Raw genomic sequence first — 14,713 nt, 5'->3', positions numbered from 1 at the left:
GTTTATTCACTCATCTTTATCGGTTTTCAAGTATCCTCATCATTTAACAAAGACAGTCAGCCAACCCTGTCCTTTCATGTCATTCGTGTATGTATTCACTCCTTATAATAAAATGTTCACAGGTAACTGGACAAACCCCCCTTGGACAGCCCGGCTTGTGGAGAGCGCTGCTGCACACATCTAGTCCCACATTGCATTCTTCTTCAGTTACCAGTGCAAATAGTCGGGTGCACAATCCACAAGCATGGGATAACGAATAATACAATCAAAGTTGGGGAATCCGTCATCACAAAAGATGTAGAACACCTCTTCAGAAGCAGACCAGCAAATGCGAGATGATCTGAAATGCCTACTTTGTTTTATTATTTTCATTTTTGATATGATGATATCCTAAATAAACTAAGGTCCAAGTGTGCTTTCAAACCACTACATGCTGATAGGTCTCCAAACCATCCATTTATTCGGACAGGTGTATCCGAAGCAGAGTCTCCGGAGCAGTTTTCACCCAGACGTACTTATTACTATGGGAAGCGACTTGCCCAGATGGGAGATTAAGAGAAGCCCAGTAATTGCTTGAGGTTGACGCTACTCACACCTGTGCACACAGAGCAAACAAAAATGGAGGCCAGCAACAAGGATATCCTGCCATCTAACCACATAGTTCCTCTTAACAAGCCTGCTTTGAGAAGCAGCTCCTTGGAGGGCTTGTCCTGTCTTTCAAGTGGTTATTTGAGCGCTTTCATACGATTGTTCATGCGTTTCTTTTTCAGTATGCTTTTTTTCACCACATGAAGGGTAAAGTCAGGGATTTGTTGTGATGTGTTAGTATGCGCGCTTACCCTCCGACATAGTTTTCAATCTTTTAAAGCTTTAAGAAGGGTCCTCTGAAATTACATTGCTGGTCCAACTTGAAATATGTTGTAATAGGAGTGTAAAATGCTAGTTAGACGGTATAACGGAGGGCAACCTCAGAGCAACAGTTCTTTATTTGATCAACGTCCTGACAAGCAAGTTTGTTTGGGTATTTTATGCATTACAACAAGCAATACATAGTGCGAGTACTAATGCACCACAGGGTCCCACTAGTGTTGTGAAGACAAGGCTTCTCATAAGATAGTGGTGGGCATCTGAATACACCAACTCCTCCCCAGGCTGCCTCTCTGTGATGCATTAGCTCCATATGTTGGAAATGAGTCAGAATAGTGAACCCCAAATGGACACAAGGAAGTAAATCGAACTAACCAGCATGTCTGAAAAAAGAGACAAGGTTGCAGTGGTACCAAGGTGGCAATGGGGCAGGGAAGGCAAGCCTCCAGATAAGCGTACTGAGCCTTTTCACACATTAAAATCTTGTAAATATACCTTTTATCTTTGTATCCTTACCATTTATGCACCAGTTGGGAGCAGAGTGCAATGCAAAGGGCAGGTGACTTGATGGGAACCAGAACACCCCCTTTGATTCTTATCTGCATGGATGAAATCACAGGCCATGTAGGAGCAGTTCAGAAATAGTTATCTGTGATAAACGCCCTGAGCCGGTCAACGGCACATATTGAGGAGGAATGGTTTCTTTCTTTTCAACTTCAGCTGTGTTTTGGGTCTGTAGATGCTCATGGAAATGATGCAGTTCATAATGGATGCATATTTATTTTCCTAGCACTTTAGGATCACAGCAGTAATCAAATTCAAATTTCATACAAGTGGGAAGTATTCTTTTAACAAACAAATTATGCTTTTTAGTGAAGTGAATGCTGGCTTGCATTGCACCAAAGTATTTTTCAGAGTTCCTGTGTTGTGGGCATTTATCAACAATGATAATGACAATGATGTGCTATTTATATAGGACTTTCGCCAAAGAACTGCAAATAGAACATATTAAATACAATTATCCCGCAATCGATGTCTATACTAATTTATCGACCTCAGAACAATGAAAGGCCTTGCTGGGATTCAAACCTGCAGATCTCTGACATTGCAGCGAGCGTTCAATCTGCTGAGATATCTTATCGTTACACAATGCATCAAGATGCATCTATGTGGTGTGTTCATACATATTAATGAGTGAGAGAAGGTTTTCCACAAATGTAATTACTTGTTTGAGTCCAGCCATCTTTTCGACACAACTGTTTAAGTTGTGTTTATTCATTTTCAAGTTTAGTAACATAGTTGCTTTTGCATAGTATTTATACTCTTGCTAAGGCAAATTATTTTTACTCTTCAAATTTAATTTATACTTTTTATTTAAACAGTATGTACATTAGTGCCACCTCAAAACCGTATCTGGGGCACGGATGGGTATGCAAGGTGTAGTTTAAACGCCCATGAAACCTTAACATGCAATCAATGTTGTAAATGGTACTATAATTAGTTTGCGGAATCAAGGCCCTTGCTCAAGGGTGAGTGGTTATTACAGCAATCACAGTGGTCACAGTCTTTCAAGCCTTCAAAACGACACCAAAACATTCAAAACCCGATTCTCTTAGCATTAGCACTTACAAAACAAAAATGAAATGGTTACATTTGTAATTAAATGTAAACTCACGCACTGTAGTGGTAGTCCAGACAGGTATTTAACTGTTATGTAGCGGTTCCTTCAACTTCGAAGCTGTGTGATTATTACCTCAGTCGATAGTTTATTGACCTCTGAAGGATCTTCGGGTGACTCAGGCCAGCCAACATTGGACCATGAGATTAGATATTGATTTTAGCACTGAGCACTTGCCTCTCTGCACTGTCGTATCACAACACTGGCATACCATTAAGTAGAATTAGTTCCAGTAAATGCAGACTTTAATCATCAGACAATTCTGCAATCCAACCACGAAACACAGAACACAAGTCATGTTTGATTCACTGTGTAATTGGCCAGGTTTGCCCGAGTCTTAAAAATGTAAATATATACAGAAGAGATCAAATGTGCAGGAAAAATAAAAGTAGTTTTCAGTGACTTATCCTCCTGTAATATTAACATCACATTCTGCAACATGGTTTAGGAAATGAACCAGCTGAATAGTGGCTGGGAATAGGTAGACTAATCATTTGTTGTTCCAAGGCTGAAATCCTTCTAATTATGTTTTACAGACTTCCTACTATGTGAAGTTCTTCTGATTCTCGGTTAGCCTTTAAACTAGTAGCTATCAACGCTATTATCATTTCTATCTTTGAGGAGCTTGCACTGCAGAGGCAATTAACTGTACCTGTTCTACGTGGGTGGTGCTACCACTGCTAGTAAACTATTCCTATTCTATGAGAGGGGAGCTTGGATTGTTTAGCCCCTGCTGGGCAAGTTCTTTGTAATGGAAATTTGGACTGCTGAGGTCTATGCTTTTCCCTTTCTAGGCGCGTCTAGCTTGCATTTGGGGGCCTGTCAATTACCTGTTCATTGTGTGGGTACTTGAAACTGCATGGGATGGAGCTGTGCATCTCTGAGAGTGGAACTTCTATTGCTGTGACCTGATCTGTGCTAATCTTGTAAGGTTGACACCTACAACATTCCTGTTCCAGGTGAGGAAAGAATGATCTACTGAGGCCCATGGCATACCCTTTCTATAATAGGGTGTGTGCACTTGGTGCCAGGCAATCCAATCAAATTCAAAGAACTTGTTTATAAGTGGACATTACTATTTTGCACAATGCCCATTCAGCACAATGCTCATAAGCAACACGTGTTTTGGCCTTACTTGGGCCTTTATCAAATCAGGGCTTATTTCCTTATATAAGTACAGACCTTCTCAGTTAGGAATTGAGATTCTATGGGATAGTTCCCTCGACCCTTCTTTTTAAGGAAGGGTACTCTATTTAGAGTGCTCCGCGTGCGTGTGCTCGCCCTCATGGTATCCTCTCTCTCATGCTGTCTTTTGAGGTATTTTTACTCGCGCTGCCTCTCTTGGGGTATCTTACGTGACTCATTTGCACTACCCCTTCTCCCCTCTTGTCGCCTCTTGGCCTCCAGGAGTAATCATCAGGCTACCTGCAGTCCCTCTCCAGTGTGGAACTTTAAGTTGGCTAGCCCCTTCCATAGGCTAGCACGGGCTGCCTTTTATCCAGCTCCTCTGGCCTCAGGAGGCCAGAGGAGCTGATCCAGGGATCAGAGGGATGTGGGCCTCTTCTCACCCCCTCCGAGTTCAGCTGGGTTCTCTCAGGTTTCCTGCTTCAGCATAGCAGGGTAGGTACCAGGCACAAAGAAGTGTTCCTCCCCCTTCATCTGGCTGCTTCTCCACAGCAGGGCAGCTTCCAGGCACATGACTGCCTTCTGCTTTCCATTAGACGGGGAACCAGTCTCCCAGCAGAGGTACTTGCAACTGAGCTGATTCTCCTTTTATTCAGTCCTTTCTCCCCCTAGCCGACTGCTGATTGGCTGAACTGTCCAGATTCACCATTGGTGGAAGTAGTGCTTACATCATATCCTCCCCAGGGTAGGCCATGCCCTATTGTTTGTTTGAATAACAGTTTGATCAATTAGGAGTTCCAATTAAGTCGCCTACATAAGAGTTCTGCTCCGCTCCTCCTGGGCAGATGGTAGGTAAGGCTATCTGTGTTCCTCTTGTTACATGAAAGGTGGTTTTATTTTATTTCCCCATGCGTTTGCGTGTTGTAGAGGTTATTTCATACATTAAGATTAACTGTATCCACAGTCCTCAATGAGGAATTGAACACAGGTATATTCTGCATGGGAGGAATCAATTCTACCACTGTGCTATTTCTGCAGTGCTGCAATTCAGTGCTGAGGCAGGTTGAATTCTTTTTCCTGCAGCTGAGAAGTCTTTTTCCTCTCTCCATGCTGGCAGCGTGTCTCGCTGCCTGTTGCCAGCTTGATCAGTCGTTCCTCTCCCATTCACTGCCATAGGGTTTCAGAGATATGTTACATGGGGGAGTTGAGAAAAACCTTGATTCACCAGTGTTTAGTAAGGAGTCTAGTGTGAAAGCTTCCTTCAGAAGGAGAAATAACCCACTTCATGGTATGAATGATGGGTTATACACACAAAGTTTTGAATGAACCCATGTTTGGATGGGTAGCCAGTGGAGAGTACGTAATGCTGGCGTGATCTGTTAAAATCTCTTCATTCTGAGAAGTAGTCTTGCCACTGCATTTTGAACTCTTAGGGGTTTCCTTGTTAGGTAATCTGGGAATCTGAGATAGAGGCTCTTTGTAAAGTCTAGTTTGGATAGTATTAGAGAATCTATGGCCATGGCACTGTGGGTGAATGTTAAGTAAGGCAAGATGCGGTGTGTAGCATGGGCAGCTGGGAGAAACAGCTTCTGGCAAGGCTTTGAACTGTGTATCAAGAGTGAGAGTGTTACAAGACTTCTTACAATGCTTTACTAGTTTGGGCAGGGCCCCATCTCGTCAGGACACAGGGTGTCTTTCCGTCAATTTAGATTTATGAACCTAGAGAGCACCAGCTGGCTCATTCTAATTAGCACATTTCCAGTGGCTGCTAATACACAACACGGGTTACATTGTTGTTCCCCCATTTTTCTGAGAACCAGCACTAGATTCACTGATATATGCATTGGATTCCCCTTTTGACTGACATTCCGGACCCTTATTGAAGCATGTACCATAGAGAACATTGTGACATCTTTCATGCCTGTGTCCCTGTCCTACAACATACTACGCAAGCACCATCTGGCCTGGACATGTGACTTTGTTCACATGACCAAACGATCACCATGACAACGCAGTAACCAGAAACAGACCGCAATACTCGGCTAGTGCGAGTCGTTTCACAGAGCCGCTCGGATTTACTTCAGCAGAACAGACTTATGCCTGCACAAGAAAGTACGCAAACTAGCTACCCAGTTGATATGTACAAGCTACCCTTGGCCTAGTGAAAACATTAAGGACTTGGCATGCGAACCGATGAAAGGCAACGAGGAAAGGTTTGACCGGTAACGCGCACTGTTGCATTTCACGCGCCTATTCACGGACGCTGTGAAAATATTTACAACTTTGTGTTATGAGACAGGGAGTCCCCTATCTACATAACAATTCCCCATTTAGTGATGGGGTTCACCATACTGCCGTTTGATATGATAACAAAACCACTTACGAGTGAAAAACTTCACTTTGAGACAAATATAAGAGCACAATTTACAGGGTCCGTTCTAAACATGTTCCTCGTTTTATTTATAACCACGAAGGGTGTCAATTAAAAAAAGAACAGATACAGATTCCATCAGACGAGAGGAGCCAATTGCACTGATGCACTGACCTCGATTGGAGCCAATTAAAGGTAAGTGCCATATTATCTAGACATCTACGAATAGATGTTGGCATCAATGTTCAGTAAGGCGATAGGTCTGTACGTGGCTGGGTCTTTGGGATCTTTTCCTGGCTTGGGTAGTAAGATCGTGATCGATTCCGCCATGGAGGGAGTGATAGTTCCCGAGTCCCTGAACGAGTTGAAGAGGACTACCATGGGAGCCACCAGTTGTGGGCGGAAAATTTTGTAGAATCTCGCCGAGAACCTGTCGGGCCCTAGGGCCTGTGATTTGAGGGACTTGATGACCACTTTGACTTCTTCCCCTGTAATGGGCGCGTCTAGGTTCTCGGGCTGCGTACTTCAGGAGGGATAGAGCCGCCATCTGTAGATATTCCCTTTGTTTGCTTCGGTCTCTAGGGGGTGTGGTCGTTACCTGCGCCAGGTGGTCCGCAGCCAGTTGTTTCTCCCGCTCTGCATATTGGACCCTGCCCTGGCGATCCCATAGCTCAATGATTGTGTCGTTCCGCCTTACCTAGCATAGTTTGTTCACTAATAGTTTGTTTGCCTTGTTATTTTTGGCGTAGTAGAACTGTTTAGTTTTGGCCAGGAGATGAGCTGTATGTTCAGCATAGTGTGCCTTCATTTTATTGCGGGCGGTGCGGATTGCCCGTTGGGTCTTCGGGGACCAGCCCTTTAGTTTGTGTTCTCTCAGCTTCTTGGAGTTCTTTTTTGAGGGATAAGCGGGTTTGACGCCTGGCTCTGTGATATGCCGCTCCCTGGGCGATCAGTTCCCCGGACCACTGCTTTCATGGCATCCCATGTGTTCGCAGGGGAGGTGTCTTCATTCCGATTTTCGTTGAAAATGTTTTGGATAGTGGAGGAGATTGTATCTCTCTGGGGCATGTCGTTGAGGATCGGGTTAATTAGCGCTCAGTGGTGCGGTGGAGGTGGGGTTGCCTGGTGGGCTCGAAGTTCTAGCGTTACTGGAGCGTGATCCGACATGGGGGGTATTTTTAACGCTTTTAAAGCATTGCCGACTGCTCTCCGTGCAGATGACATATTAGTCATGAAATGTAACTCGTAGTCCGATCCACTTCCATGTAAACTTTAATAAGCCTCTCACAGTTAAACTGTCACCCATTGTGATCATAGGTACTCATTTTGTCCCTGAGGATTTGGAAAGCTTTGTCTCGGTGTGATAAGTCCCAAGCCCCATCACGCTGCCCGCCATTAGGTTTTATGGGGCACAGGGACAGGTTTGGTGTCCAGTGAGGGCGTGTGCTCCAGGACATTTTGGGTTAGTTTGAAATGGTTCATTCCAGTATACTTGAATTATATAATTGAGAACATTGATGTATGTCTTTACTTTGCCAGTAATCCCTTGCCCATACAGTCACTTAGTTAGCCCCTTTCTGTAGCCCATAGTGTTCTCCCATCCCCTTCTGACCCCAACTGTAACCTTACAGCTAACTTCACCATAGCCAATCGCACCAAAATGCAGACGAAGCGAAGGTATAACGAAGTACATGCACAAAGAAGTAAATGCTTGACAGCCATGGAGACTAAGCGAGTTCTGGTGAAGCCTTTCAGGCGAAGTAAGAGGAGGGGGGCAGTGACGAGGATACGTAAACTGCATACATAAAAAAGAGCGCACAGAGTAATGTATATTCACCAAACATTTTTCGTGCCTTTTTTATAGTGGCATTGCCATATTTAATTTTGTTGAAACGTTTTAATAAATCACTGCCCAACGCTAAACCTTGACATGGATGTGCTGGTCAAAATGAATATATACACCTGTGATTAACATGCATGAAATAAAATAAAAACACGATTTAACCAAAAAACACCTCCAACCGAATTGCAGCTTCTTCAAAATAGTTGTTCCACCCTTGAATGTCCTCTATGTGCACACAGCATTTAACCTAAGCGGATGGAAGGCAATTTAATCAGTCGCTTTTGTGTTACTTTACAAACGTGCACTGCAGTTTAAATCAAATAGCAGTCTTCTTAGCGTAGGTAGTTTAGACTGAGTGACGAGTCCTTTTGGCCTGCAGTTTTTTTTTTTACTTGTGCATGTGGTATCTGCAATAGGTTGGGGTCGGTGAGACAATTGTCACTAAATGCTGACTGCTAAAACCTCACCTTTGCAGAGCTCTCCTGAGATTTCCTCACACTTTTATGAATGGCAAATGCTGAAATGAATTGGTTAACTCGAACGCCAATAGTTCCCGTGTTATCTGCACTAGTGTCCTGTGGGTTTTGAAATCCTGCTGAAAGTGGCTCAGAAATCCTATAAAAGACTGTACGACTTGGGACATGCAGAGCTTCAGTGAAGACCTCGGGACAAGTAAGGATCTTTATCCACTGTAGTCGCTCCACACCTTCTCCTGAGCAACCTCCATAATGTGTCTTCCGTTCCACCTGGAAATCTGAACTGCCACGTGTTTCACACTATCCATGGTCTCTGTAGTGACTGGGATGCAGTCATTTGTGCATCACATCTTGAGAGAGTTGTTGGGCTGTAAGCCTGTTACTTTTAGGCTTCCTGCTTTAGTTTTAAATGCAACTAGGCCTTTAGTACCTCTGATGGGTTGTGCTATTCTGCAGGCAAGTGGCAGTGACTGAGATCAGCAATTCTTGTGTCCAGGGGTCGTTAGTAGCTCGATTGTGACTTTCCTTTGGATCAATTTCTTTTTTTTTAAACTACTTTATTTAACATGTTGCATTTGAGGTACAGGCCATTTGGGCATTTACATTAACATTGACAGAACACAGTGGTTTTGTAAAGTCTATTCAGTAATTTTCCGTCACAGTCCTTATGTTTACTAGGTCATAATGCCTTTCCTAATATACATTGTTATATGGTACACTACAGTACAGTTCAATACTTATTCATATAATTTCGTAATGGGCCCAGATGTCTTTGGGTCTCCACGTAGAGCATATACTGTGCACATATCCCTCTTCTCTCCCATTTACAAAGATAAGTTCCCTGAGCCATTCTTGTATATTCGGCGCTAGGTTTGTTTTCCATTTTAACAGAATACATTTTAGCAGTGATACAGCCCATGTTGCACAATCTACGAATCTTGGTGTTAGCCTTTCCAATATCCCCAAATAGGTATCTTAGAGCTAACATTGTCGGGGAGGGGGGGGGGGGGTATATTCGTAATTTTATGTAGCTCCACAACCACCCTGCATCAGAATCCCTGTATGTGCGGACATCCCCAGAACATGTGTATGGTGTCTGCTCCATTAGTTCCACATGTCATACATTTGTTCTTTGTGCCAGGGGAGAACTTGTCATCCTCTCCAGCGTACAGTGCAGTCTATTCAATACTTAAAATTGCATTAGTTTAAGCGAAAATTTAGTCGGGCGTCTTTCATAAGTAGACAGTATCTCTGCCATTTAGTTTCTTCAATGGTAGTTTAGTGTCTTTTTCCCATTTCGTTCCAATCATGTCGCAGCTCGCACTTCCCTTTTGCACCATACCGTATATTCTTGTTAATAGCCACCTGTAAGAGTCGCCTTTCACAATCGATTCTATGCATGCATTGGGCTTGGGTTCCTGGGGAAATGACGGCCACTTCGTGCTGAAGGCAGCCGGCATACGATAATACTGCAATATCCTCCCCGGGCTAACTCCCCAGTTTGACCTTAAAGTCATCTATGTTGGCAACCTTGCCATTTGGATATAAGTCCCCAAGTTTGATTTCTTTGCTGGGGTCCCATGTCGATTGAATGTCAGAATCAAAGGAGGGAGGGAAGCTCAGGGCAAATCCAAAATGGGATTTTAGCACAGTATGGGTTCCCAGCCTTTTGTATATGCGGTTCCATACGTTCACCGTGGTACTCATGGGATCGTATGCACAAGAGTCTATGTGACGGTCGCTTAAAATTACTGATCTAAGATCGACCGGGGATGCTCCATAATGTTCCAGTCTACTATGTGGTATCTCTGTGTCAGGTGCATGGCAATAACCAGCATATTGAGCTTGTGCGGCTATGTAATAGAGTTCAAACTCTGGGACTGTCGGTCCCCTCTGTCATACGGTTCAGTGATGGATTCCCATTTCATGCGGGCCACCCTACCCTCACAAGTAAATTGTATCACCAATGTTCGGAGTCTGTTAATACAATTCCCCTGTGGCTGGGAAGAAAGTTTTTTAAAGAAGTACAGCACCTTGAGTGCGGTCACCATTTTCAGGAGTGAGATTCTGCCGTATAATCGGGTATTTTTTCCATAGATTTAGTTTAGTTTCTAATGGCGGCATCTATTTTTCATGATTTTGCCCCAATAAAAGTTTCTGGGTATGCAGTACCATCACCCCTAAATACTTTACAGTGGTCGGAGCCCATCTTAATCCGCGGGGGATCTGCCGGATCATTTGTGCTGTCTGTTAATGGGAATAGTTCAGATTTAGCTGTGTTGGTTTTATAGCCTGAGTGTTGTGTGAATACCTCAACTTCACCTAAGACTGTTTTTTGTTTACAGCTGGATTCCGAAGATAGAGAAGGGTATTGTTGGCATAAAGCGGGATCACTTGTGGGGGGCCTGCTATTTGGATACCTCTGTCTGTGGGAGCCCCTCATTCTGCATGCTAGCGGCTCAATGGTTAGGGCGAATAGTAGGGGCAAAAATGGGCAGCCCTGTCGGGTTCTTCTCGCCAATGCAAGGGGGGTGGAATATTCTGAGTTCGTGTGCACGACAGCTGTGGGGTTTGTATTCAAATGTTTCGCGAATTTTACAAATCCATTTCCCAGTCTGAATCTGTTTAATACTTCAAAAAGGAAGTTCCAGGAAATTGAGTCGAATGACCGCTGCAGCAGACGCCCCGGAGTCAAACTGAGACATCCCGAATAGTCTACGCAAGTTCATTGCAGTTGATCTACCTGGGATAAAACCTGACTGGTCGGGGTGTACCAAGGTGGACATATGTGGAAGTAGCCTGTTTGCCAGAACATTTGCGAATATTTTCACATGCGCGTTTATAAGGGACAATGGTCTTCCGTACGAGGGTACGAGGCCTATCAAGCTTTATGAGTACTGTTATTACTGCCTCCGTAAGGGAGGCGGGAAGTTGGCACACTCGGCACGATTCTTCTTATCGCTTGGGTTCAGCAGGGGGCAAGTATGTCCTTATGTTTTGTAGACCTCAATACCCAGTCCATCTGGACCAGGGCTTTTCCAGAGGCCAGCGAGGCGACCATCTCGGCTATTTCCTCTAGTGTAATCGGTTGATTTAGTTGGTCGTCTTCCTCCTATGCCAGAATGGGTAAAGGAGTTTCATCTAAGTAAAGCCCTAGCTTCCTCCTCAGTTCTAACATCGGAGTTGGCATATAGTTGTTAATAGTTTCTGAATGTCTTATTTATATCACCTGCATTAATTATATAGTTACCATCTGGGTTATTAATGACTGTAATATTTAGTGTTTCCCGTTCTCCCCTGACCACCCCCGATAGGAGACGGCACGGTGTGTCCTCCTCGCTGTATCTTGGTGGTCCCATACTCATTCTCAAGTTTCCTCAATATCACTTCCGTTTCCCCCAGTTCTTTCCTAGTACTCTTGAGGATACCAGATGTCGAGGACATCATCATGCCCCAGAACCATACTTTAAAGGTTTCCCAGACACTGGCATATGTCCCCACCGATCCCTCATTGGTGCTGAAAAAACTATCTATTTCTAGTCTAAGAGTTTCAGTGAGAGCGGAGTCGGTGAATGCAGCAGGTGCCATTCTCCATAAAGTTTGCAGTTTAACCTCAGGTGTTCGTTTATTTATCTTTATTTGTAAAGTGCATATCAGCCCTTAGGCATCAGTTGTATCAATGTATCAGCAGTTGTATCAGTGTTATGATCGGGGAATGATCCGACAGAGTCCGCTGGAGTATAATGGTTCCATGCACTCTTATCAAGCCATGTTGCTGACACCAGCCAAAAGTCAATTCTGGACATTGCATCAAGTGCAGTATAATAATATGTGTACTTAGTTTTGTTAGGGTGTTCCCATCTCCATACATCCGCCAAAGAGTATTGTGCTATTATTTGTTGTATCATACGGACAGCTCTAGTATTGCCACGCTGTCTAGTGTCAGATCTGTCTTTGCCGATATCGAGAATGGTATTGAAGTCGCCACCCCAGAGAAATGGGTTTTCTGGAGTCTTTCCTATCCGTGTTGCTACGTGTGATTTATGTTCGGGCTGTATGTGTTCACCAGCGTGATTGCTTCGTTGTTAATTGTACCTGTGACAATTGCGTATCTCCCTTCAGGGTCGATATGGGTGGAACCAGTGTTGAAGTTTATAGATTTGTGAATCAGTGTAATCGCCCCTCTGGCTTGTGAGGAGTATGATGTATAATATCCCCTTCTGCCCCATTTCGGTGCAATTTTATTGTGCGTTATATCGAGGGCGTGTGTGTCCACTGCAGCATAACCACATTAGGAGAATGCCTCTCTAGGTAAGTCCATATCTTCCTACATTCTATCGGGTTGTTAAGCCCTCAGACTTTCCATGAAATCAATTTCACAGTATTAGCCATTTATATCGTGGGGACATGCCTTATTTGTATCTATCTTGGTGTCTCGGATTCAGAGTTTTCTACCATATTTAGTAGTTCGCTCAAATGCAGTTTTTACAGTTTTCACCCGTTCGAGGGGCTTAAGTCCCCTACCAAGCCTCAAAGTTCTCTCCTTGCCAACAAATAATTCAGCAAACTCCCCTTCCCTCCCCACCCATCCGCACCATCTGCCCCAACTGGATGATGTATGTCCAAATTAAACATTGGAGGTGCTGTGACGACTGCCATGAGATCCCCACCCCCAATCGCGCTCCGCACCACCTGGTACACAATTTCCCAACATCTTCCATGCCTATTTCAATATATATTCCTGTAGTTTTTCATCTCCATCGGAACAGGTTCAATCATTCATATTGCCCTCTTCTCCAACATCTCTCTGCCGGTCATTTGGCTCCCTTGTGGGTATGGAGGCCTCGACATACCTCAATGCCTCTGTAGGAGTTTTAAAAAAGTGGACTCTGCCTCTGTGTTGTATTCTTAGCTTTGCTGAAAAAAATCAGCGAGTATGGTACTTTACGTGCCCTCAGGATTTTCTTCACTTCATCCACATCTCCCGGGTCTGGAGAGATCTAGTTAATTTCAGTATCTGCTTCCATAGTTACTGCCATTCGTCCTTTTCCCATTTCTCCATATATGCTCTGCGTGAAATGTCCTCTCCCATTTTAATAGCCCTGTAAATAGATGCCACAAGACCCCTATCCCCCTCATGTGTAGCTAGGTACTGCTCGAACAGAGTCAGGGGCCGAGCGCCTGTCTGCTTCTGGACTGGGTGGGACAACCAATGTCTCAGCTGCATATATCCAAATCTATGGGATTCCCTCAACCCAAACTCCTTACACTGCTGGAAGTCTTTCAGTTTATCCCCCTCAGACATGAGTACCTGGGGCTTTTGCCACAGAATTCTGTACAACATGCGGTGATTGGCAGTTCAGTCACATGTAGGTCAAGTTACAGCATTTGTGACTGAACAGTGTACACGTGTTTGTCTTGCTGTTATAAAACGCTTGGAGGATTGCATCTATTTGATAGGTTTATTCACTTTTTAGTGAACTAAACCCATGGTCTAAGGGGCCCATCCACAGATGGGAGTTCCTGATTAGAGCCTGTGTTAGTCTTCAAAGCACTCAAGTGCATTATGTAGGCGGAAAAACAGGATTTGATCTTTCAAAAAATATTGGCTAAATTTTCAACACTGGAATCCCAGAACTAATGTGAGACAAAACAGGCATTTAGGTAATTTGAGAATTATACTAGTTGCACTGCTATATCAGACAGTGGTAGTACACCTCACATCCTGAGCAATACTAAACCGTTTCTGAGGTCTGGCCACCTTATCCGTACATTAATATGAACCAAGGCATTTGGTATGTTAAGGCAGAGTAGGTTGTGGAGACTGTAAATCGGAAAACATGATAACGATAACAATAACATACATAAATATACTCTACATTTAGCTATTATGTCAACAATTTTGTGATTACATATTTAAGTATTTGTGATTAGGTTTGGACAAAGCATAGAGTTGGTCTGTTTTGTGAAACCCACCCAGGAGAGAGGGAGCGATTTCGCCTTAATGTGCACCCAGCTTTGATTTAAGTGGTGACTCTATTTAGAAGCTTAGCTATTTTCACAGAGACCACTGTTTGTTCACCAGCTTAACAGTTTGAGCCGTAAATATAAACCACATTTCTAATAGTTGTTAGCAGTTTATTACCTTTTTGATTTCGTTAGTACAGTGGAGCAACTCGGCCCCAAACTATTATGCGATGTGAATAATGATCTAAATTCACGTGAGGGATGAAGACATTTAATTAACCATACATTTCTGTTTCTTCAACAGAGCTGACCCTGAATCCACCAGAAGGAATAGTTGCAGGTAAGTGAGAACAAATATTGTGTCCTGAAAATTATACTTCCTCTAG

The 14,713-nt window shown here is 43.7% G+C and overlaps 1 protein-coding gene across 2 annotated transcripts in view; it reads left to right on the top strand.

Moving 5' to 3' along the window:
• The window catches only part of UBE2G2 (ubiquitin conjugating enzyme E2 G2), a 534,674-nt gene that overhangs the window by 175,001 nt on the left and 344,960 nt on the right, over window positions 1-14,713 (top strand). For both annotated transcript variants that reach the window (XM_069615846.1, XM_069615845.1), the window contains exon 2: window positions 14,632-14,667. In XM_069615846.1, coding sequence (XP_069471947.1) covers window positions 14,632-14,667 — 36 coding nt within the window. The remainder of the gene's footprint in view (window positions 1-14,631; window positions 14,668-14,713) is intronic.

Source organism: Ambystoma mexicanum, chromosome 9 (assembly GCF_040938575.1).
Source record: "Ambystoma mexicanum isolate Mex_15411 chromosome 9, UKY_AmexF1_1, whole genome shotgun sequence".
NCBI lineage: Eukaryota > Metazoa > Chordata > Amphibia > Caudata > Ambystomatidae > Ambystoma > Ambystoma mexicanum.
This window is presented reverse-complemented; position numbering and strand designations above follow the sequence as displayed.